Source organism: Hyla sarda, chromosome 2 (assembly GCF_029499605.1).
Source record: "Hyla sarda isolate aHylSar1 chromosome 2, aHylSar1.hap1, whole genome shotgun sequence".
Taxonomy (NCBI): domain Eukaryota; kingdom Metazoa; phylum Chordata; class Amphibia; order Anura; family Hylidae; genus Hyla; species Hyla sarda.
In genome coordinates this window covers 292,275,897-292,300,081 of record NC_079190.1, presented here as the reverse complement: position 1 = coordinate 292,300,081, position 24,185 = coordinate 292,275,897, and the positions used below count along the sequence as shown (strand labels likewise).

General features: G+C 41.2%; 1 protein-coding gene across 1 annotated transcript; it reads right to left on the bottom strand.

Moving 5' to 3' along the window:
* Positions 1-368: 368 nt before the first annotated feature.
* Positions 369-16,316, bottom strand: LOC130357449 (pancreatic secretory granule membrane major glycoprotein GP2-like). Its single transcript, XM_056560144.1, has 10 exons — positions 16,268-16,316; positions 7,516-7,707; positions 7,296-7,397; positions 6,768-6,988; positions 4,220-4,374; positions 3,841-4,083; positions 2,578-2,734; positions 2,403-2,469; positions 2,268-2,297; positions 369-505 (listed from the first exon to the last, which is right to left on the bottom strand). The coding sequence occupies exons 1-10, from the start codon at positions 16,314-16,316 to the stop codon at positions 441-443; spliced, it is 1,281 nt and encodes a 426-aa protein (XP_056416119.1). The 3' UTR covers positions 369-440.
* Positions 16,317-24,185: the final 7,869 nt, after the last annotated feature.

Sequence of the window (24,185 nt, the reverse complement as noted above, 5' to 3'; positions counted from 1 at the left end):
AAACTAAAAGTTATCACAAATTCAGGGACAAACATATACAGACTATTTGTACTTTTATGCACTCTTTATTTTCTCCACTGATATAATGCAAAGAAACACCACCAAGATTATATATTACAAATGTATTTATTTATACATATATAAGAGCTAACAGACAAATCATATACTTTATATAGACCTAATACTCTTTCAATAACATTAATAGAAATGGAGAGCCAGAGGACTCGTGCTGTCATGGTCTCTCAGAACAATATTCAGTCTACATAATGAACTGCATGGTAAGAGAATTGTGTGACCATAAAGGAGCCATGTGGAAGCCTACAGTGTAGAAATAATTCTAGAAAGCTGAATAAAAATAACTTAAGTTCCTGATCATATAGAATTTATTGTAAATGAATCCCAAGATCACTTTCTTCCTCTTCTCATTCAGTTTGATATTCTCAGAAGAGCTTAACAGACAGATATACCAGAAAGGAGCTGACCAACAAGGCCCTGGAGGACACAACTAGATGGATAAATGAAATAAAGAAGGTTATGTTATGTTTCATTTCCTGTGTTTCTTATTCCTGTCCTTCTAATGCTTTATAAATCTACAAATACATTAAGGCAAGCCCTGTGCAGTAGCTTCTATTGACACCCCCTTATTAAGTAATACAATTATATAGTGTAAAACTAAGAATTTCATACAGTGCCAAAACAAAAGGACTAGATACTTGAATACTTAAGAATCTACTAAATAAAACAACATCTGTAGGATCAAGACTTAATTATGGGATCTCGGGTGAAATCCTAGTCAATTAGGGTCAGTGGACCCCCTTTCACTAGTACTAGGTGATGTGTCTCTATAAATATTTTTCAGTGGTAGAATAGCAAGGGTAGTCAGCTCTCAAGATCCCCAACATGGCTTTGAACTCCAAGGCAACAGCAACAAACAGCAAAGGTAGCCAGTGGTAGCGATGAATACTTTATTCGGATCCCATTAAAACCGCATAAAAAGCTGAGAACAAACAACTCACATTAAGAGTGGACGCGTTTTGGGTAACACCCTTCATCTAAGCACTTAGTGCTTAGACAAAGGGTGTTACCCGAAACGCTTGCACGCTTATTGTGAGTTGTTTGTTGGCTGTTCTCCGCTTTTTATGCGGTTTTAATGTGATCCGAATAAAGTATTCATCACTATCACTGGCTACCTTTGCTGTTTGTTGCTATTTTTCAGTGGTAATTTAGGTCTACAAGCTGATGCTGTTCCCTATAAATCAGAATAGCACGTAAGCCAATGCACAGAACTTGTGGAGGGCAAAAACTTATTGTAAGAATCTAATAAATAAGCATCAAGTTAATACCGTGTTTCTCCGAAAATAAGACCGAGCCTTATATTAATTTTTGTCACAAAAAACACACTAGGGCTTATTTTCAGGGTAGGGCTTATTTATTTACGGTATGTACCTTGAACAACATGGGGGGCTGTAGCAGTGTGGAGGATGGGGGGCTGTAGCAGTGTGGAGGATGCCGCACCCCCCATCCTCCACACTCCTACAGCCCCCATCCTCCCCTTCCCCCGTCATCCTCCACACTCCTACAGTGCCCCCCACCCCTCTGCCATAATACACTACAGTACACATTTCATCCCCAGCAGAGACCAGCACTTCCCCACCTTCATACGGTAGCGTCCGCAACTTGTACTGTACGGAAGCTGCAGCTCTCGGCGGCGGGATCTCCTTCTGTTGCTTAGCAGCCGGGGGCAGGGACATGTCCGTGACGTCGGCCGTGGGACGTTTTAAAGTGACAGTGTCCCTGCCCCGGCTCAATTACTGTAACTTGCCGCGGGACCAGCCAAAGGAGGGGGGCTGGCCGCTGTCCGCCAGTTGATTACCCCTGGGGTAGGGCTTATATTGCAGCCCACCCTGATAATCCTGCTAGGGCTTACTTTCAGGGTAGGATTTATTTTCGGGGAAACACGTGTACATATGGGTTGCCTCAGATTACTGCATTCTCTGGACTTCAGGCTGGTTTCAGAGGAGCATTTCGGCCGTTTTGACATAAGCAGTCTACTAGAGCTTGCCTGCTGGACTGCGAAATTGACATGAAAATCCAGCTGTATTATGCTCGCCTACAACCAGACTTACATTGGGGTTAGTGAAATTCCTAGACTCTATCTAGGGCACACACACCTCTTAGGTTTCTCTATAAAACAGGTACATTAGCTAAATGTACAGTAATTTCATAACCAAACAGATTATCTTTGTAAACCAACATATCAGTCTCACCTGTGTTTGATGCTGAACTGCTGAAATCATCTGTAAGCAATATTAGAGATGCATTAATTTTCCTAATACATAATGGGTGCCATAAACCTCTCAGTCAATCCAATCCATCTCAAATAACTGTACAAATATACATACCTAAGAAATTCAGTGGGATTTGTAACATTGCTGTTCCATCATCACCATTGGAACGACTAGCACCACACTGTAAAGCAGAAAACAGGGCTGCTATCATTTGCTTCATAACTGGACAATAGGGGGTCTTGGTGACAACGCAAATAACAGATACTGTAAAACAGAATCATTCTCTCACCCCAGTACATGTTGTATTTTTGTCGCACATTCGCACTTGGCATGTAATATAAACTAAAGGTTGTCCTTGAAAGGCAAATGAATTAAACTGAATTCGGGACTCAAGAGATACTCCATTTTCCTGCACCTGTGCAGTTATTCCCTGGTTGGCAGGACACCTAGAAGATAAATTCACATTTGAAATGACTTCTCATGGGATTACTGATATCAATGACATAGGAAGATATGCTGCATTACAGATATCAAGAATACTAGGCAGCAAAAATAGAATAATAAAACATTATATCATCATAATAATATAACAAATAAAAGATTTAAAAGGTCTGTTCGTCATACTTCCTCTACCTTAGTAAGTTATAAAAATAGAACAGTTATGTATATTATAAAGCTCCTTTTAAGAAATGTGAAGCTATCACCCACAGCCTAAGTTCACATCTCATCTTCTGCTCCATTTAAGGCTATTTAATGTTATCCTGTCAAAAAAGCCTGATAGCACATAGCCTGATGTATTGCCAGTGGCCTCATAGGCGTTAATAGAAAGAATGTAGTCTAATAAGTGATTATGATCTGTTTATTTGTCAAACATATATGCTGTAAGGGCGGCACTCAAAAAACATGGTAGTCCTACACAAAAACAGTTGAGAAATGGACAAACCATAGATACTATTAGACCGTGTCCTGCCAAATCAAATCAGTGGGCCTGTTGGCAACATTTTGGCTATATCTCATTATCTTCTTTTGACAGGTTGCCAATGTAAAGCCCAACATGGAACTTAGCATTAGCTGTGTTTGAGGCTTGGTCCACTATGTTCCTTTCTTTGTTTAGAAGCCAATACAGAAAAATGAAATAAACTAAACTATTATGTGTTGTGTGAACAAGGCTTTAGTGTGCATTTAAGCTTTGCTCAAGGCCATGTGTATGGGCACTATTACACACTTGTATTGTCCATATTACATCTTCAGACTGGTATCAAACATGCACTTTTTGGTGCAGTTTTTGAGCCAAAGACAGAATTCGACGGAGACTTATAAGTTCTTTATTTTTATTTCACATTCCTTGTGAATACACTTCTGGCTTTGACTCAAAAGACTGATTGAAAAACTGCCACATAAATCGGTGTGTGAACCCCCTCCTATTGTACAGTATTATTTTAAAAATGGAATTGAAACCATCAAGGGAAATTGCTTTTTCTTTTAACATGGTGTGAAATTATAGAAAACAATCATAATCTTGTAGTACAATAAAAATTCTAAAATAACATACCCTCCAAGCACAATTGCCACCCTGTTGACATTGTTGACATTATTATCGGGTGTTGCATAGCAGCTCTCTGTTCTCAGAACAAATTTGCTTACATCCTGAGCATCTGAGAATATCCCCAAGTAGATGTTTGATCCAACTGGAACATCTTGATTATCTTGCACTGGTGTAGTATATTGTTGGTCCCAATATGCTGCCATTGTAGTGAGTATTGAGCCTTCACCACTTACTGAAATGTTGACAGTGCTGTATACAAATAAATGTAAAATATGAGCTAGACAGTCTATAGTGAGCAGTGGAAGTTATATATTAACTCTTCTTGCATTGATCCACATTGTATGAACTCAGAGCAATCTGATTGTATAAAAAGATTTGGACCTACTTAAATGAAGGCTTGAAAGCAGCTGCCAGACTTGTCTGCATGGTCAGATTGTATGAGCAGGAGAAGGAGATGTTGGTGGGGTTGACAGTAATAATGGATTTGTTCTGAATTCCAATGTGAAGCACGTTGGAGTAATAAACTTTTAAAGAATCATTCTAAAAACAAAATACATTGCTAAGTAAGAAAGTACAACTTTTTTGCAGCATATTTTCCTGCAGAACAGAAACAGAACTTTGATACAAAGTGATACATGGATAATCTGCAGCATTTCTATGGGTAAAAATTTTGCTGAATGTGCTGTGGATTTGTTGCACATTTGCTGCTGCGGATTCAATGGGTTCAATGTGTAAAAAGTGTATTTGAAATTTGCTAATTCGGTTGAAGGTTTGCAGCGTTTCCACAGCACAGTCTGTAACAATGCAGACTTACGGCAGATTTTAACTTCCCGTTATGTATCCGCAACGTAAATGGACATGCATTGGCTTATGTCACTCATATTGGCATATGTGAACATACCCTCATATCTACCTTTTCAGAAGAGTTGGTTGTGATGCAATAAGTGTAGCGCATATTTGGCACTTTAGAGAGAGTGTGCCACCAGGACAGACATAATACATACTGTTTTGGCACCTGCTAAATTCTCATTTATGGCCCATCAGAAAGTACTTTGCTTAAATGATTGGCTATAGAGGACCATATGACAGCATGACAATGTTTTAACTATAGCTAAGATGCCATACATGACACAACATTTGCAGTCTTTAGAAACATAGAATGTGTCAGCAGATAAAAACCATTTAGCCCATCTAGTCTGCCCAATATTTCTGAATACTATGAATAGTCCTTGTCCCTACCTTATATAATTATTCTTATTCCATGCATGTTTAAACCCCTTCACTGTATTTGTAGCTACCACTTCTTCAGGAAGGCTATTCCATGCATCCACTAATCTCTCAGTAAAGTAATACTTCCTCATATTACTGCATAAACCTTTGCCCCTCTAATTTAAAACTATGTCCTCTTGTGGTAGTTTTTCTCCTCCTTTACCGTATTGATTCCCTTTATGTATTTAAAAGTCTCTATCATATCACCTCTGTCTCTTCTTTCTCCCAAGCTATACATGTTAAGGTCCTTTATCCTTTCCTGGTAAGTTTTATCCTGCAATCCATGTACTAGTTTAGTAGCTCTTCTCTGAACTCTCTCCAAAATATTTATATTCTTCTGGAGATATTGTCTCCAGTACTGCGCACAATGCTTCAAGTGAGGTCTCACCAGTGTTCTGTACAGTGCATGAGCACTTCCCTCTCTACTGCTAATACCTCTCCCTATACACCTAAGCATTCTGCTAGCATTTCCTGCTGCTCATTGTCCACCTACCTTTATAGGGGTACTGGGATGAAAAAATCTAATCAACTGTACTAGAAAGTTAAACAGATTTGTAAATTAGTTCTATTAAAAAAATCTTAATCCATCCAGCACTTATCAGCTTCTGTATACTACAGAGGAAGTTGAATTTCAGTCTGACCACAGTGCTCTCTGCTGACACCTCTGTCCATGTCAGGAACTGTCCGAAGCAGGAGAGGTATGCTATGGGGATTTTCTCAAGCTCTGAGCAGTTCCTGACTTGGACAGAGAGAGCACTGTGGTCAGACTGAAAATAACTTCACAACTTCCTCTGTAGTATACAACAGCTGATAAGAACTGGAAGGTGATTTTTTTTTTTAATGGAAGTATTTTACAAATCTGTTTAACTTTTTGGATCCAGTTGATATTGAAAAAAAAAAAATTCACACCAGAGTACCCCTTTAAGTCTTCTGAAATAATGACCCCTATATCCCTTTCCTCAAATACTGAGGTCAGGACTGTATCACATATATCTGTATTCTGCCTTCCAATCATTATTATCATTGATGCATCTACACTTCAGTTCATGAAAGTCTATGCAACTTTTTCATAAATCAGTCCCAACCACGTTAAATACACCACAAGGAAAACAGGTTAAAAAAATGTACAGAACACACAATGTTTAATTCTCCCCTATGAATTGTGTTCTAGTTTCAGGAAGAAAATCTCTAGGTACTGTTAGGGTATGCTCATACAGCGGAATGTTTCGGCAGGATTCTGCATGGACATTCCGCTTCAGCCAAGTCCCTTTGATTATAATGGGAGCCTGCTGCATTTTTATATGGTGGAATTTCCACGGCAGAAACATCTCAACATCAGGAATCCCAATTCTGGAGTCCGCAATAAGAATGGACTTTTTGAGGATTTTCTTCGGAACTGCATTGCCGTCTACAAGACGGCACATTTCCAAGCAGTCCTAGTGCCTGCCGGATTATTCAAATGTGGGGAATGTCTTTACGCACATTTTACGCCATGTCAACATTGCCTTAAGAGGAGTTCATTTTTTAATTGTCCTTTCAAGAATCTAGGTCAAAGATCACAGTCTTTACCAATGAAAAAATTATTTTGGCTGAATTTCCCTTTTAAAATTTGATACGTAGTAATGTCATCAGTAGCAAATCCCCTTTCAAGTAGGAATTCTTACCGCCACTTCATTGCCACACCATCCTGTCTGTGGTAAAGCCTGGATGCTCTGCATAGTCACGTTGCTGATCGTCTGAGTGTATGTATTAACACAGGAGTCCGAATTGTTGTTCAGCTGGAAAGTTGTGGAGTCATACCCGAGAGCTTCAAGTAAGCATTTACTCAGAGAAACTGTCATTACACTTGATTCACATTTTACAAGTGGAGCAATAGATGATGTGTCTGGGGGCAAAATCATCTGCATATTAGAATACAAAAATGCAATGTGTTTTGTCAGGATAGATGGGCAGACACATTAGAGAAATATGGACCAAACCCACTGATTTCAATGGGATCAGTCAACTAACATATATGAGGAAAGTCTGACTCATGAATGACTGCATTAGTTTGCATTTCATAAAACTGAATAGGACCTATCACCAGATCCATCACAATTTGACAGTCTAATACAATGTTTGTTAAAAAAAAAAAACACACAGGAGGGAAAACCAGGGGACCACAGGAAACATGAGTTTAATGGGGCACTTACTCATTCCACTGTAGAGAGCAGTGTTACAGCCACAGGTTGCTACACCATTTACATTTTTACAAATCTGATCATTCTGGCAGGAGGGGTTGCAGATCAGTGTAGCTGTAACAAAACAAAAACAACATAATAGATTTAGCACTAACAATAACTGTAACTGATGCAAGAACTGTTCAGTTCCACTGACTTCACTTATACAACTTGAAACCTGGTGTTTTGTTACCTGTGCAGCAGTTGTCTGCCGAGGACCAGTAGTAACCTGTTGGGCAACAAATGTTGGTTCCCACAATAGCGCATTCAGATTCGGGAACACAGGTAGCTGTAACATCACTGTAGCATGAACATCCATTGTCGGATGTACAGTAACCACCACCACAGGAACTGCACATTGGTGTGTCACTGGTAGAAAGTGCCTCTAGAAAAGAAGAAACATTTTGAATTGTAAGTGCTAGCTATTTATTAAGTACTGTAACTATTATCAGACAGGGAGATTTATCAGAAGTGCAGAAGTAAAACTGTCCAGCCAATAGTAGTATCTATAGATTACATATGCTGCTGTCCCTTATTAAAGAAAAAAATAAGATCACTGTTTTGATTCATTGTAGAGATATTCATTTAAGAAACAAGTTTGGGGAATACATTAGCTATATTGCCTTGTTATATCTTTAACAATAATAATAATAATTATTATTATTATTTGTATAGGACCAACAAATTCATTAGCACATTACAATTATGAGTGTACAATGAAAGACAATTATCAGACATTACAATATTACACACGCACCGGCCTATAACACGCACCCTCATTTTACCAAGTATATTTGGGTAAAAAAAGTTTTTTACCCAAATATCCATGGTAAAATGAGGGTGCGTGTGTGTGCGCGTGTAAACCCCGATACACCCGCATGAAAGGCAGGGGGAGAGAGGCCGTCGCTGCCTGCTTCTCTCCTCCTGCCTTTCCTGGGGTCTAGAGCCCTGCTGCCGCCGCTTCTCTCCCGCTGGCTATCTGTGCCGCTGCATGTTCTCTCCCCCTGACTATCGGTGCCGGCGCCCCATTGCCGAAGCCCCAATGCCGACAGGTAATTATGCAACCGGGGATGGGGGAGGCAACGGGGCAGCGGCGCCGGCAATGGGTGTCGCTGTCCCTTCTTTCCCCCTGTCTGTCGGCGCCGCTGCCCCATTGCCGGCGCCGCTTCTCCCCCCCTGGCTATCGGCGTCGGCAATGGGGCGCCGGCACCGATAGTCAGGGGGAGAGAACGGGCAGTGGCGCCGATAGCCAGGGGGAGAGAAGGGCTGGCAGCAGGGCTCTAGACCCCAGGGCAGGCAGGGGCAGAGAAGCCGGCAGCGCTGGCTGTCTCTGCACCTGCAAAGCCACTGCAGTTTATTGATTTAAAGCGCCCGCTTTAAATCATTGAACTGCAGCGGCTTATCGGCGTATAACACGCACATAGACTTTAGGCTAAAAATTTTTGCCTAAAAAGTGTGTGTTATACGCCGATAAATACGGTATTCAAGAGGAGCAAGGGCCCTGTTTACGAGAGCTTATAGTCCAAGAGGAATACAGTATTAACAGTTATTTAAATCAAAAGTTCATAAAATCTTTTGAAGTGGTTACATTTATTAATCCACTCATGACCCTTGATGTACTGGTATGTCATAGGTTGTGTATGGGCAACAGGGCGTGGGCCCACGACTTAAGTCCACATTATAACTGGTGGACAGCTACTGTCTGTAATGATGGAAAGCTCCGATGTCTGTCATTTAAATGGTTCAATGCACCATGTGTACTGATCACTGGTGTCTAGTGGTTCCATCGGCATCCTCACAATGTATTCGCTGGGAGCCGATGGGTTTATGGGGAAGCTGGGGCTTTACCAGTTTCTCTGGTTTTTCAATGAATTGCCGATTGTTGAAGCAAATGAGTGCCAATAGCATAGATCAATGTTATGCACTAGCATTACATTGATCTAGGTAAGCCATCTACAGATGGCTTATAACAGGCCCCTAGGGAGGGTCAAACAAGTGTACAAAAAGGTATAAAAATGTTTGTAAAAATATATTTTAAAAACATATATAATAATATAAAAAAAATAAAAATTTAAATCATCCCCATATTCACATTTTTTCAAATAAAACTGTAAAAAAAAAAAAAAAAAAAAGATTTGTTATCACGTAATTGTCCAAACACTCCTGATCCTGTACAGTCAACGGTCTGAGTGCAAAAAAATTCCAAAAGCTTAAAATTGTTTATTTTTGGTCACATCACATTCCATAAAATAAATGTAATAAAATGTGCTAAAAAAATCTGAACTACCCAAAAGTGGAACAGTTAAAAACTAAAGCTCATGGCACAAAAAATAAGCCCTGATACATGTCCATAGGAGGAAAAATAAAAAGTTATAGGGGTTAGAACATGACAATGAACAGATTTTTTCTTCAAGTTTTCAAAAAAAATTTAAAATTCTCTGTAAAACTAAACTTCAATTATCCAATCTTAGTATCTTTGGAATCATACTGACCCATAAAATAAAGATAGCATGTTATTTTTACCTTATTGTGAACTCTGAAAAAAATGTCACACAAAACTAGGGTATTCTATATATTTAAATATTTTGCCCTACATACAATTTTTTTTCTGTTTTGGTAATACATTATATGATAAAATAAAGTGCACTAATGAAAAATATAACTTGTTCTACAAAAGAAAATCTCTAGTACAACTTTGTCAGTGCACATATATAAAAAACTATTCTGGGTCCTAGAAAGTGAGGAGGAGGAAAACATAAACCACAAATCAAAATTTGAGAGGTTGTGAAGGGGTAATGTTTACCTACTTTTCCTACCTTCCCTCTTTCCCCTTTATATAATTTATCTTGGTTATGGTACTTATTTTTCACCTGTTGGGGACGGAGGGTGTACGTTCCCCTTCTATGACGCGTGGTCAGGAGTCATAGTGGGTCGGTCCTGGCAGTTTTCTGCTGCCGGGACCCGTGTCTAATGCCGGGCATCACCAATCGAGGTGATGCCTGGCATTAACCTTTTAGATGCGGCAATCAAAGTTGATCGCCACGTGTAAAGTGAAAATATCCTGGCAGCTCAGTCAGACTGTTCGGTACCGCCGCTGTGAAATCGTGGCATCCCGAACAGCTGAGAGGACAGGGGAAGGGTCCCTACCTGCCTCCTATCTGTCTGATAGGTGACCTGCTGCTCCATGCCTGCTCAGCAGGCTGTAGCAGCAGAGCGCCGATAACACTGACCACCAATGCAATGCTATGGCATAGCAGTTTATGCAATTTTTTTGTGTAAAAAAAGAAGAAAACAAAAGTTAACAAATAGGATTTAACCCCTTCCCTAAAAAAAGTTTAAATCACCCCCCTTCTCATTTAAAAAAAAAATATGTTAACAAAATAAACATAAACCTATGTGGCATCGCCGCACGCGAAAATTTCCAAAATATAAAAATATAATGTTAATTAAACCATACGTATACTGAAAAATAAAAAAGTTATAGGGGTCAGAAGAGGACACTTTTGAACATTCTAATTTACATACACAAAGTTATCATTTTTAAAACAAAATCAAACTTATATAAGTTGGGTATCATTTTAATTGTATGGATTTTTGGTCATGTTTACCAAAAAGTGCACTGTGTTTAGTTGGAAGCCCCCAAAATGTACAAAACGACGCTTTTTTTCAATTTTGCCTCACAAATATTTTTCTTTTCTGGTTTGGTCGTAGATTTGGTGGTAAAATGATTGATAGTATTACAAAGTAAAAGTGATTTTTAGAAGGAGAGAAGGAAAAAACAAAAGTGCAAAAATGAAAAAAGGGTTAATTTAACTTTGTATGTATCATCACCTTGTACCTGTGTTGCAAAATGTACTTTTGCAACAGAGTAATGCTACTGCTACTGCTTATGTTGCCCTTCACTTAGATTTGTATAAACAGTTAAAAACAATTAAAAAATTCTATATCCTTGAATAGGTTATTCCACAAAGCTTTGGAGTAATACACACCAATACTCAGTAACACACCATTTAGGCTGGGTTCACATATATCAGGTGTCTGGCACAGTTTCCCTCCAGCGTGCATTGGAGGGAAACTGATGCTAGAACTGATCCTATTAATTTGAATGGGACAGTTCACAATCATCCAATGTCTCAATGTTGACTCTGGAGGGTTGGACACGCCGTAGAGAACCGAACAGGGGAACGCAGCCGGATGCCATACAGCTGATGACAACTTGTCATCAGTTGTGGCATCAGTTGTGTCCAGATCTAGGCTGAGTTCACCTATTCTGGATGCCGGACATTTGTGAACCCAGCCTTACACTATCCATGCAAAAAGAGTGGCTTTTCATATTTTTCAAGCTAATTGCGAGTGATAAAATTCTTATTTTCATACATGCTGTGAAAATATGTACAATAGGTCTCATATATCAAATCTGTCAAAAAGAAGAACTGCAATACTTTGTAGAAATCCAGCACTTATAATTAGTGTTGCTCGCCAATATTCGCAATTCGAATTTTATTCGCGAATACCGCATATTCGCTAATTCGCGAATATTCGCGAATATAGCACTATATATTCGTAATTACGAATATTAGTTTTTTTGTTTTTTGTTTTTTTTCACACAGTAAACATCACAGTGATCACCCCTCTCTGCTTCCAGCTTGTGTGGTGTAAAGAAGGCTCTAATACTACTGTGTGATACTGGTGCGCAAATTTTTGCATAAGCGAAAATTAGCATATGCAAATTTTCGCATTTGCGAATTTTCGCTTATGCTAATTTTTGTATATGCAAATTTTCGCATATGTAAATTTTCGCACACGCAAATTTTCGCTTATGCGAAAATAAAACGAGAATATTACGAATATACGAATATTCGCGAATATATGACGAATATTCATTCATATATTCGCGAATATTCGCGAATTCGAATATGGCCTATGCCGCTCAACACTACTTATAATAAAGGTAGTTTATTTCTTGATCCAAAATCAATTGCTTGACAAAAGGCTGTTGAGGCTCCATACATATGGGATTCTATATATGGCATATTTTGTCAGCAACATTTTACTGAAGGCATATTTTTGAATTAAGAAATAAAGGACTTATTTGTATTACCAAGGAATATAGGATTTCTACAAAGTACTGCAGTTTTTCTTTTAGACAGTTTTGAGGTCTGCATTATGCTACCCAGCAAAAAATACAACAAAAAAAAAAAACAATGAAACGTCTAGAGACACGTTTTATACTAGAAACCCTATGTATCTGTTAAAGGGGTACTCCACTGGAAAACATTTTCTTTTAAAGCAACTGATGCCAGAAAGTACAGATCTGTAAATTACTTATATTAAAAAATCCCAATCCTTCCAGTACTTATCAGCTTCTGTAACACACAGGAAGTTCTTTTCTTTTTGAATTTCCTTTCTGCCTGACCACAAGTGCTCTCTGCTGACACCTCTTCCATGTCAGGAACTGTCCAGAGAAAGAGAGGATTGCTATGGGGATTTGCTCCTACTCTGGACAGTTCCAAAAATGGACAGAGGTGTCAGCAGAGAGCACTGTGGTCAGGCAGAAAGCAAATTCAAAAAGAAAAGAACTTCCTCTGTATTATACAGCAGTTGATAAGTATTAGAAGGATTGGGATTTTTTTTTAACAGAAGTCATTTACAAATCTGTTTAACTTTCTGGCACCAGTTGATTTAAAAGAAATGTTTTCCAGTGGCGTACCCCTTTAAACAGCTGTGTCACAAGGGTTTTTATGCTCTTGAGATGTCCAACAGAAACAGAAAAAAGGAATTGTAAAAAAAGAGCCTTATAATATAACAGATGATTGTATTGATGATTTACTCTATTACAAATTTTTATATATTTAATGTTGCAGATAAGCAAGTACTTACGGTAGCATGTGTATGTCTCTCCTGAATGAAAAGAAAAAAATATTGAGATCATTATAGTAGAATAATGTAAAACAGACATTCTAATCTACATCACAAAACATTTATCAGACTTCAAAATAAAAAATACACATTTAAAAAAAAAAGACTAAAAGGCCCTGCTACACAGGGCTTTATCAACATTTCTTGTAATCTGTTTATCCTGTATAGCTTAACCTTAAAGAATACATAGTAACTAACTATGATGTCCCAGATGTGCTCAATCGGATTCAGGTCTGGGGAACAGGCGGGCCAGTCCATTGCATCAATGCCTTTCTCTTGCAGGAACTGCTGACACACTCCAACCACATAAGGTCTACCATTGTCTTGCATTAGGAGGAACCCAGGGCCAACTGCACCTGCATATGGTCTCACAAGGGGTATGATGATCTCATCTTGGAACCTAATGGTAGTCAAGCTACCTCTGGCAATCACGTAGAGGGCTATGCGGCTCCCCAAAGAAATGCCACCCACACCATTACTGACCCACCGCCAAACCGGTCATGCTGGAGGATGTTGCAGGCAGCAGAACATTCTCCACAGTGTCTCCAGACTCTGTCACATCTGTCACATGTGCTCAGTGTGACCCTGCTTTCATCTGTGAAGAGCACAGGGCGCCAGTGGCGAATTTGCCAATCTTGGTGTTCTCTCGCAAATGCCAAACATCCTGCACAATGTTGGGCTGTAAGCACAACCCCCACTTGTGGACGTCGAGCCCTCATACCACCCTTATGGAGTCTGCTTCTGACTGTTTGAGTGGACACATGCACATTTGTGGCCTGCTGGAAGTCATTTTGCAGGGCCCTGGCAGAGCTCCTCCTGCTCCCCTCTGCACGGTCATGCTGCTGGGTGGTTGTCCTCCTACGGCCTCCTCCACATCTCCTGATGTACTGGCCTTTCTCCTGGTAGCGCCTCCATGCTCTGGACACTATGCTGACAGACACAGCAAGCCTTCTTACCACAGCTCACATTTATATGCCATCCTGGATGAGCTGCACTACCTGAGCCACATGTGTGGGTTGTAGACTCCGTCTCATGCTACCACTAGAGTGAAAGCACCGCCAGCATTCAAAAATGACCAAAACTTCAGCCAGTAAGCATAGGAACTGAGAAGTGGTCTGTGGTCACCACCTGCAGAACCACTCGTTTATTGGGGGTGTCTTGCTAATTGCCTATAATTTCCACTTGTTGTCTGTTCCATTTGCACAACAGCATGTGAAATTGATTGTCAATCAGTGTTGCTTCCTGAGTGGACAGTGGGATTTCACAGAAGTGTCATTGACTTGGAGTTACATTGTCTTGTTTAAGTGTTTTCCCTTTATTTTTTTTGAGTAGTGTAGATAGATAGGTAGCACCATAACCCTGAGCTGCATGCACCCAAATCCTTACTACTACTTTTTCCTGTGCTGTATTTCTCTTTTTGATATATTGGTTATAGTCCCTGAAATAATTGTACCTTTCTCGGTGTGGTGCTATTCTCCATATAATTTCTATTGCAGTATTATGGATCATTGCCTATATTTACCATAGAAATTAACATGACAGTTTGCAATCCAGTGAACAGATATTCTGTTGCAATACCTCTATTTATATTCTTTTCAAACAAGTCTTGAATAACATAGTGTTCTATGGTGTTATGTTTTATAAATCTTACAGACTGCATGAACAAAATGATAAAATAATTTGCAATTGAATTTGTGTTGGATTTAGTCAAGTAAATACATTTTAATTGTATTTATTATAAGGAGCCATTTATAAGACTCCCCAGTGAATATTTTGATCTGCAAGTTCACTGCTGGCCAAGCAGTTATCCACATATGTTGAATCCATGAAGGGCTTAAGATACATCTGTACATCTTTTCTGCACTTACTGGAAGGGAGATGAAGATTTTAGCTATGACCCAGATCTAAATATCACATTAAAAACTGGTATCTATGATTGTTCACTCTGCAGGTCCTTCGGAGGATACCAGGCCATAATTGGTATATGTGGCAAAAAAATATATGAAAAAATACTGCAGAGGCGCTATCATGGAGGATCCAGATTCCAAGGAGTTTGATATGAAGGTCTTTAATAATATTCCGTAACACAATACGTATAAAAATAAATAAAACAGGCTATTTATTTTTATATGTATTGTTTAATGAATACTATTAAAGACCTTCATATCATACTTCTTGAAATCTGGATCCTCCATGAGAGAGTCACTGCAGTTTTCTTTCCGTATTTTTGCAACATTGTATCTACACTTCCCGTCACAGGACCCCATCATCCTACTGCTGGCTTGCAATTCCTGGATCCTGATGATACCCCAAATCAGGGGTGTTAAGCCTGAACCCAAGTATTCTCACAGGTGAGAGACCATCTGTTAGAGGGTATTGGGGTTTCTTTTATCTCGCAGGATTACACGAGGTGCCGGCTTCTTTTTTGTATTTTTCTTCTTGCTATAATTGGTATATAGGCCATCATTTTTCACTGCAGCAGTGAATGCAGTACTGGAGGCCATTGCAAATTGTATATTGTATACCATATGCTTGTATCCTACAATATATCATATGCTTGTGTCCTACAGAGGGATAAACAGGGTGCTGATCAGGAGGATTCCCTCTATTAGCTCATATTTACAACTCTCTGTAAATAACATAGGAGGTATTTTATGATGTTTAGGATATAAACTGTTGACTTGTTTTTTTGCAATTATGAAATCATAGTTAAATAAAAAAAATCACACTCACAAAAACAGCAACTATAATTAATAGAATAGAGAATTGGATATTTTGTGTACAGGAGAGCATTTTCAGGGCTTTTTCCCCCATAACATTATGACAGAACAAAAACAAGTCAAAGTGAGTACACAATATTTATATACATGTAAATGAAATGTTATATGCACATAAAATATGATTTAGTTAAAGGTAGTGAGCATTATATCTCAATAAGTAATATAAACCCATTACTATTCATCTATAAAATCCAGTTAAAACATTAAGGTGTTACTAATTACAAAAATTTCTCTAAAAAAACATACCTTTCTGTAAAAACACAGCTACAAGCACAAGGACATAGAGGAAACCCATGTTGGGATGTTGACTCTTCTAGTTGGATGTGCTTATGGTCACAATTTCTGTCAAGTAGAACATTCGATAATATGGTCGGATTATATAGGAAGACATGGGAGGAGAGTTCCATTGAATAAGTGAGCTGATTGACATCTAAATGGAGTAAATATGTAAAGAAAAAAGGATATTTTAAAAAGGTGCGGTGTGTTTTCTTAGTGTATAACAACATGTACGTCAAAATTCATTTGGAGGATGTGATGACGGAAAAGGTAATATTAGGGTCAGCATAGGCTGCCTGTTGTATACACTAAAATAACACACAAAGGAAATATCTTTAAGCAAGCATTCAGAGTGAAATCTATAAAGGATATCATTTGTTAGATCATATGACAATTACGTAAACCTGGTAAGCATAAAAGAGCTTTTAGTTAAGGGGATAAAATAAGAAAGCTTATTATACTGTAGAAGCAAATAAATACATACAGGTGAGAGTAGGTGGTCCATTGCACTGTAAAGGCTGATCTATCTATTGATGTAAGAAGAGATGGTTTATGTCTGTAGAAGCAGATACGTATGTTAGGGTATGAAAAGTTGGTGTTTAGTACATTGAAGCAAATACACACATGGAGGCAAAAAGAGGTGGATTCCAGTATTGTAGAATGAAACAGAAACATTAGTATAGGAAATGGTTGCTTCTCGTACTGTAAGATCTGTCTTAAAATAAGTACAATGCAACCTTGTAACAACAACAAGTCAAAATGCATTAAAATGTGGTCTTCCAGGGGATGATCTTCTTAATGAATGCATAATAAATGGTGGAACTGAAAATCCATCACAAACAATCTGATATGCATAAGGGGGTGGTCTTTTTAAAGAGTTGGGGGGAGATTTATCAAATCCTGTCCAGAGGAAAAGTTGCTGAGTTTGCCATAGCAACCAATCAGATCCCTTCTTTCAGTTTTCAGAAGCCTTTTCAAAAATGAAAGAAGTGATCTGATTGGTTGCTATAGGTGATTCAGCAACTTTTCCTCTGGAAAGGTTTTGATAAATCTCCCTCATTGTCTTTTGGAAAGGTCTTTCATTAGGTTCTCAAAAAATCTAACTGATTAACAAATTCAACACAGAAGTGTCCCACTGAAGCAGCGCAATTTTGCAGCAAGTGTTACGATCTGCATTCCGACAGCAAGCGCTGGCCGTGAGCGATTGGCCCCGCTCTCTCCTTCAGCCAGCGGGGCTGGTATTTGCATGGCGGGACTCACCTGCATGCGAGTCCTAGCCCGTCACTCACCTCGTTCCTCTGCTGTCACCTCCCCTGCCTCTCAGCTCCAGCATGCATTTCCCCGTCTCCTAGGGTGCGCGTGCATGGGAGCTATAAGATTTAAAGGGCCAGTCTGCCCATAATTTAGTTTTACACCTGTGCCTCACTTATAAATTCCTGCTCCTACCACACAACCCTGTCAGCTTTGTTGCCTTGTGCCATAGTGAAAGCGTTTCTGAGTCTTGCCTTGCCGTGTTTCTTACCCCTTGTTCGGTGACCTGACCTTGCTCCTTTGTCGTCTGCCTACTGACCTCCTGCTACGTTTCTGACTACGCACCTGTGCTGCCGGCCCTGACCTTCTGCTATCCTGACTACAAGTTGCTGTATCCCTCCTGTGCCTCAAATCTCCTCAGCCGCCTATGTGGCGGAGTCATGCCAGGGGTAGTGACCTGGGTGCTGCCTGCTGCAGCAAGACCATCCTGCTTTGCGGAGGGCTCTGGTGAAAACCAGCGGCACCTTAGAATCCACTCCCTGGTACGGCCTGCGTCATCTGCCACACAGGTCCAGTGGATCTACTACCTCCAGTGTTCCTGTCTTCCAACCGTGAGTGTTACAGTAAGATCCGGCCATGGATCCCGCTGAGGTACTTCTGCTTGAAGTCGCAGATCTTCCCTCCGTTGTGGTTCGTCAGTCACAGCAGTTGGCCCGACAGGCGCAGCAACTTACTCAATTGTCTGCTATGATGCAACAGTTACTAGCCATGCAGCAGCAACCGCAACCTGCTCCACTTCATCCACCTGTTCCTGCAGCATCTTCTGGGTCCAAGCTACGGTTACCTTTACCCTCTTAGTATGATGGTGATTCCAAGTTGTGTAGAGGCTTCATTACACAGTGCTCCATGCATTTGGAGCTTATGTCTAACCATTTCCCGTCGGAACAAGCAAAGGTGGCCTTCGTCATCAGTCTCTTGTCCGAAAAAGCCCTGGCCTGGGCTACACCTCTTTGGCACCATGGTGACCTGGTATCCTCTAGCTTGACTGCTTTTCTGGCTGAATTCCGCAGGGTCTTTGAGGAACCCGCTCGTTCTTTTTCTGCTGAGACGGCTCTGCTGAATCTCTGCCAAGGGAATTCCACCGTTGGTGATTACGTGGTTCAATTCCGCACTCTTGCCTCAGAACTGGCATATAACATGAGGCCTTGTGTGCAACTTTCAAAAAAGGACTGTCTAGCAGGATAAAGGATGCTCTCGCTGCACGAGATCCATCGTTTTCCTCGACTGAACTAATCCACTTAGCTACATATGTTGATGTGCATTTTGCTGAGATGCAGGAAGAACTTCGCTTGGAGAGAGAACCTGCCCGAACACGGTGATATCCTCGCCTGGGACCCGTGTTCCAACGTCCACCTCTACAGTTTCCTGCACCTCTTGCCGAAGAAGCTTTGTGAGTGGATCTTTCTTGCTTGTCGCAAGAAGAAAGATCTCTCACACCTAGGGCACGTGGGAGAAGCGTCACTAGGTGTAAATACTACCTCTTTGTTTGACCATTTCAGTACAAATCTACTCTTCAGTCAAGACTTCATTCACCGCTACTGCATTTTTGGACTCTGGTTCCGCAGGCAACTTCATTCATATCATCTTCCTGTTACTCGGCTTGCCAAGCCTTTATTCATTTCTTCTGTTAATGGACAAAATCTGGACTGTAAGGTGCTATTCCGTACTGAGCCTCTTGTCATGCATAAGGAAAAGATTGAATTTTATGTGCTACCTCACTGTGCTTCAGAGCTTCTTGGTCTTCCTTGGCTCTGACATCATTCTCCGCAACTTGATTGGAGAACTGGAGAAATTACTCACTGGGGACAGTTCTGTCAAAATCTTTGTCTTAGGCCAGTCAAAAGTTTCTCGTCTTCCTCCTTTGCCTGGTCTGCCTCTACCCTACCAAGATTTTCCTTACGATTTCCCCATTGATTTACAGCCTGGAACCACACCTCCTCATGGAAGAATTTACCCACCATCAGTTCCTGAGACCCAAGCCATGGCTAAATATATCCAGGAGAACCTCCAAAAGGGATTTATCCATAAGTCCTCTTCTCCTGCCCAAGCAGGATTCTTCTTTGTGGGGAAGAAGGATGGTTCTCTCCGACCTTGTATTGACTACAGGGGAATTAACAAGATCACGGTAAAAAATTGTTATGCACTTCCTCTGATCTCTGAACTCTTTGACTGTCTCCGGGAAGCCAAGGTCTTCTCTAAGTTGGACTTGCTGGGAGCATATAACTCGTATCCGTGAGGGAGATGAATGGAAAATGGCCATCAATACTCGTGATGGACATTTTGAATATCTTGTGATGCCTTTTGGTCTCTGCAATGCTCCTACTGTGTTTCAAGAATTTGTCAATGATATCTTCCAAGATCTTCTCTACACCTGTGTTGTCGTATACCTAAATGACATCTTGATCTTCTCTACCAACTTAGAGGAGCATCGTACTCATGTTCATCAGGTTCTTTAGGGCCTTCGGAAGAATCACCTCTACCCCAAACTGGAGAAATGCCTATTTGAGAAGTCTAGTCTCCCGTTTCTTGGCTACATTGTCTCTCATCAATAAATCCAGATAAATTGTCTGCGGTATTGGATTGGCCTCATCCTTCTGGCCTGGGCTATTCAACGCTTTCTGGGATTCGCAAACTATTATCGTCAATTTATCCCACATTTCTCTTCCTTGATTGCTCCGAATGTGGCTCTCACTAAAAAAAGGCTTTAATCCCAAAACTTGGTCTCCTGAGGCCGAACAGGCCTTCTCTCATTTAAAGTCTGTGTTTGCCTCTGCTCTCATGCTTTCTAGACCTGATTCAGAGAAGCCTTTTGCCTTGGAGGTTGATACCTCAGCATTTGGAGCTGGTACTGTTCTTACTCAGAAAAACGCCAAGGGCAACACTGTAACTTGTGATTTCTTTTCCAAGACTTTCTCACCTGCCCAGAGAAACTACTCCATTGGAGAGCGAGAACTCCTCGCTATCAAGCTTGCCTTGGAGGACATTTATTGGAAGGGTCTTCTCAACCGGTCATCATCTAGTCAGATAATATTCTGTATCTACAGTCTGCTCAGCGATTGAATCCCCGCCAGGCAAGGTGGTCTTTGTTCTTTTCTAGATTCAATTTCTTCATTAACTTCCGTCCAGCTAGCAAGAACATCAGAGCTGATGCCCTCTCCAGGTCCTCAGACTTCATAGGTTTGGACTCCACGCCAAGGCATATTATTCCTCTAGATCGCTTTATTTCTTTCACTCCTGCCAATATGCAGCAAGTTCCTCCTGGAAAATTCTTTGTGCCTGCCAGATTGATACGCAAGGTTCTGAAATGGGGTCATTCTTCTTTGTTGGCAGGTCATCCTGGAGTATGTAGGACTTTACTTCTAATCTCTCGGCCCTACTGCTGGCCGCATCTAGAATGTGATGTTTCTGACTTTGTTTGTTCCTGTGACACTTGTGCCAGAGACAAGACTCCTCGGCAGAAACCTGCTGGACTCTTACAGCCTTTACCCATTCCAGAGGCTCCCGGTCCCACGTCTCTATGGATTTTATCACCGCTCGGCCACCCTCCCGTAATAAATTGGTCATTTGGGTCTTGGTTGATCGGTTTTCCAAGATTGCTACTTTCATCCCTCTACCTGGTCTCCCATCTGCTCCTCAGCTGGCAAAGTACTTTTTGCTACATATTTTCCGTCTACATGGTCTTCCACAGCATATCGTTTTGGACCACGGAATTCGGTTTGTTTCTAAGTTCTGGAGAGCTCTTTATACCCGTCTAGACATCAATCTGGACTTCTCTTCAGCCTACCACCCTCAGTCCATCGGTCAAGTGGAGAGTGTTAATCAAATTCTGGAGACTTATTTTCGTCATTTTGTCGCTGCTTGTCAAGTTGATTGGGTCGATTCCGAGTCCACGAGGTCTTCTCCCTTTTTTGTTGTTAACGGACTCCATCTTTGTCCTCCTCTTCCACTTCCAGTTTCTTCCGATGTGCCAGCTGTTGATGAGATTGTCCGTGACTTTTCTTCCATTTGGCAACAAATTCGACAGTCTTTATCTCTAGCTTCCTCAGTGCATGAAGCCACAGGCTGATAAGAGTAGAAGACCTCCTCTGTTCTTCTCTCCTGGTGACAAGGTTTGGCTTTCCTCCAAATACATTCGGTTCAGGATTTCCTGCTACAAGCTTGGTCCTCGCTTTCTAGGCCCCTTCCAGTTGTTGCAAAAGATTAATCCAGTCTCCTACAAACTCTGTTTACCTGCTTCTTTACGTATTCCTAATTGTTTCCATGTTTCCCTCCTCAAGCCTCTAGTCATCAACCGGTTTTCTCGGAAGACTTTTGTCTCCACACCAATCTCCGGCTTTTCTGATGTCTACAAGGTCAAAGAGATTCTTGCCACTAAGACCGTGAGAAGTAAACAATTCTTCCTGGTTGACTGGGAAGGTTATGGTCCAGAGGAAAGATCTTGGGAGCCGGAGGAGAATGTCCTGGACCGTGACCTTGTCACGGTACCTGTACGATCTGTGCTCCTGTCAGAAGTGCTGGCCGTGAGTGCATTTCCCCGCTCTCTCCTACAGCCGGCGGGGCTGTGATTCGCATCGCGGGACGTGCCCGCATGCGAGTCCCAGCCCGTCACTCACCTCATTCCTCTGTTGTCTCCTCCCCTGCCTCTCAACTCCGGCATGCATTTCCCCGTCTCCTAGGGCACGCGCGTGCCGGAGCTATAAGATTTAATGGGCCAGTCCGCCCATAATTTAGTTTTACACCTGTGCCTCACTTATAAATTCCTGCTCCTCCCACACAACCCTGTCAGCTTTGTTTCCTTGTGCCATAGTGAAAGCATTTCTGAGTCTTGCCTTGCCGTGTTTCTGACTCCTTGTTCTGTGACCATACCTTGCTCCTTTGCCACCTGCCTACTGATCTTCTACTGCTTTCCTGACTACATATCCCTCCTGTGCCTCAAATCTCCTCAGCCGCCTGTGTAGTCGAGTCGTGCCAGGGGTAGCAGCAAGGCCATACCACTTTGCGCTGGGCTCTGGTGTAAAACCAGCGGCACCTTAGACTCCGCTCCCCGATATGGCCCGCGTCATCTGCCAGACAGATCCAGCGGATCCACTACCTCCAGTGTTCCTGTCTTCCAACCGTGAGTGCTACAGTAAGGGGGAGAAATGGGAGAGAAATGTCTGAATTAACATTCTCTTCCCATAGCTTTGTCAGGAAAGTATGGTGGCTAATGATTTTCCTGACGAAGCTGGGGTGCCAGTGAAACGTTGGAAGGGCTGGCTAATTTTTGGTGATTTTAATAAGCAGTAGCCACCGGCTCCCAATAGGTAGGAGATTGAGCTATCAAAATGCTCACTCTGTAGTATTCAAGAGCTTATAAAAGACAAGCACAGGAGTCAAGGAGTCCGGTTGCAACTGTGGTTTTAAAGTTAGTGGTGGTGTCATTACATCAACTTGTAGAATCACACAATTATGTATATTATAGTTTACATTTTAAACGGATTAATAAAAGGTACATTTTAAATTGGGGGGTACTTAGTTTAAGGGTTCCCCTAGGGGGGTTCCCCTAAAATTGTTGTGAGTAGATTGACCCTAGTACCTCCTTTTGGGGTTTTGTTGTTTGGTTGCCATCTTAACTGCTTGGTGTCCAGCAGTTGCATCACTAGCAGGCTATCGGAGACCAGAAGGGATTGTTACCTGGCATCTAATTACCTAGATGCCACATTCACTATGGAATGCAGCATTTAGATGGTTAAACACCAGCTAAAATCAATAGCAACAGTAAGCAGCCAGCACCCACCATGTGTGGAGCCAACTCTGATTCAGAGGCTGCTCCATACACAATTCCCTGCATTGTGATCAGGACCGGATTATCATTGGAGCTCCTGCTCCGGCCCCGCGTGGCTAGGAAAGAAAGGAGGCCCCGCTCCCTCTGCATCATGCAGGTCCTGTTCTGCAGTCACTAAAAAACAGGCATCTCCACACAGAACATAATGGCAGTGACTGCCTTATCAGGACCTCCTTTGTACCTTCTGAATGCTGAAGAGGGTGATTGCTTTGAGGACCTGTGGTGATGTGATCATGTGACTTGGGGGTGGTGCTAAAGTTCCCGGAGCAGCCAGGAGAGGAGTGTGGTGAGTTCTTCCTGCAATCTGTTGGTGAGAAGCCACTGTATACGGCAGTGTTTCCTAACCAGGGTGCCTCCAGCTGTTACAAAACTACAACTCCCAGCATGCTAGAAGCACTCTGGTTGGAAGACACTAATATACAGTATATACATGTGAGCTCCAGAGCTGCACTCACTATTCTGCTGGTAGGGCCACTGTGTACATCAGTGTTTCCCAACCAGGGTCTCTCTAAGTGTTGTAAAACTACAACTCCCAGCATGCCTGGACAGCCAAAGACTGTCAAAGGCTGTTTAGGCATGCTGGGAGTGGTAGTTTTGCAACATCTGGAGGCTGGTGAGGTCACTGTGTACATACATTACTTACCATGTACTGATCCTGAGTTAAATCCTGTAAATATTTTATTAAAATTTAAACATAACAATAAATAAATACAAAACATAAACATACCATATCTGACATACATATCAATATAA

Coding starts and splice junctions, on each gene's coding strand:
- LOC130357449 (XM_056560144.1), bottom strand. CDS start 16,316: ATGGGTTTCCTCTATGTCCTTGTGCTTGTAGCTGTGTTTTTACAGAAA. Junction 4,084..4,219: donor GCTTTCAAGCCTTCATTTAA/GTAGGTCCAAAT, acceptor ATTTGTATACAG/CACTGTCAACATTTCAGTAA. Junction 506..2,267: donor CAGTTCAGCATCAAACACAG/GTGAGACTGATA, acceptor TTATCCATCTAG/TTGTGTCCTCCAGGGCCTTG.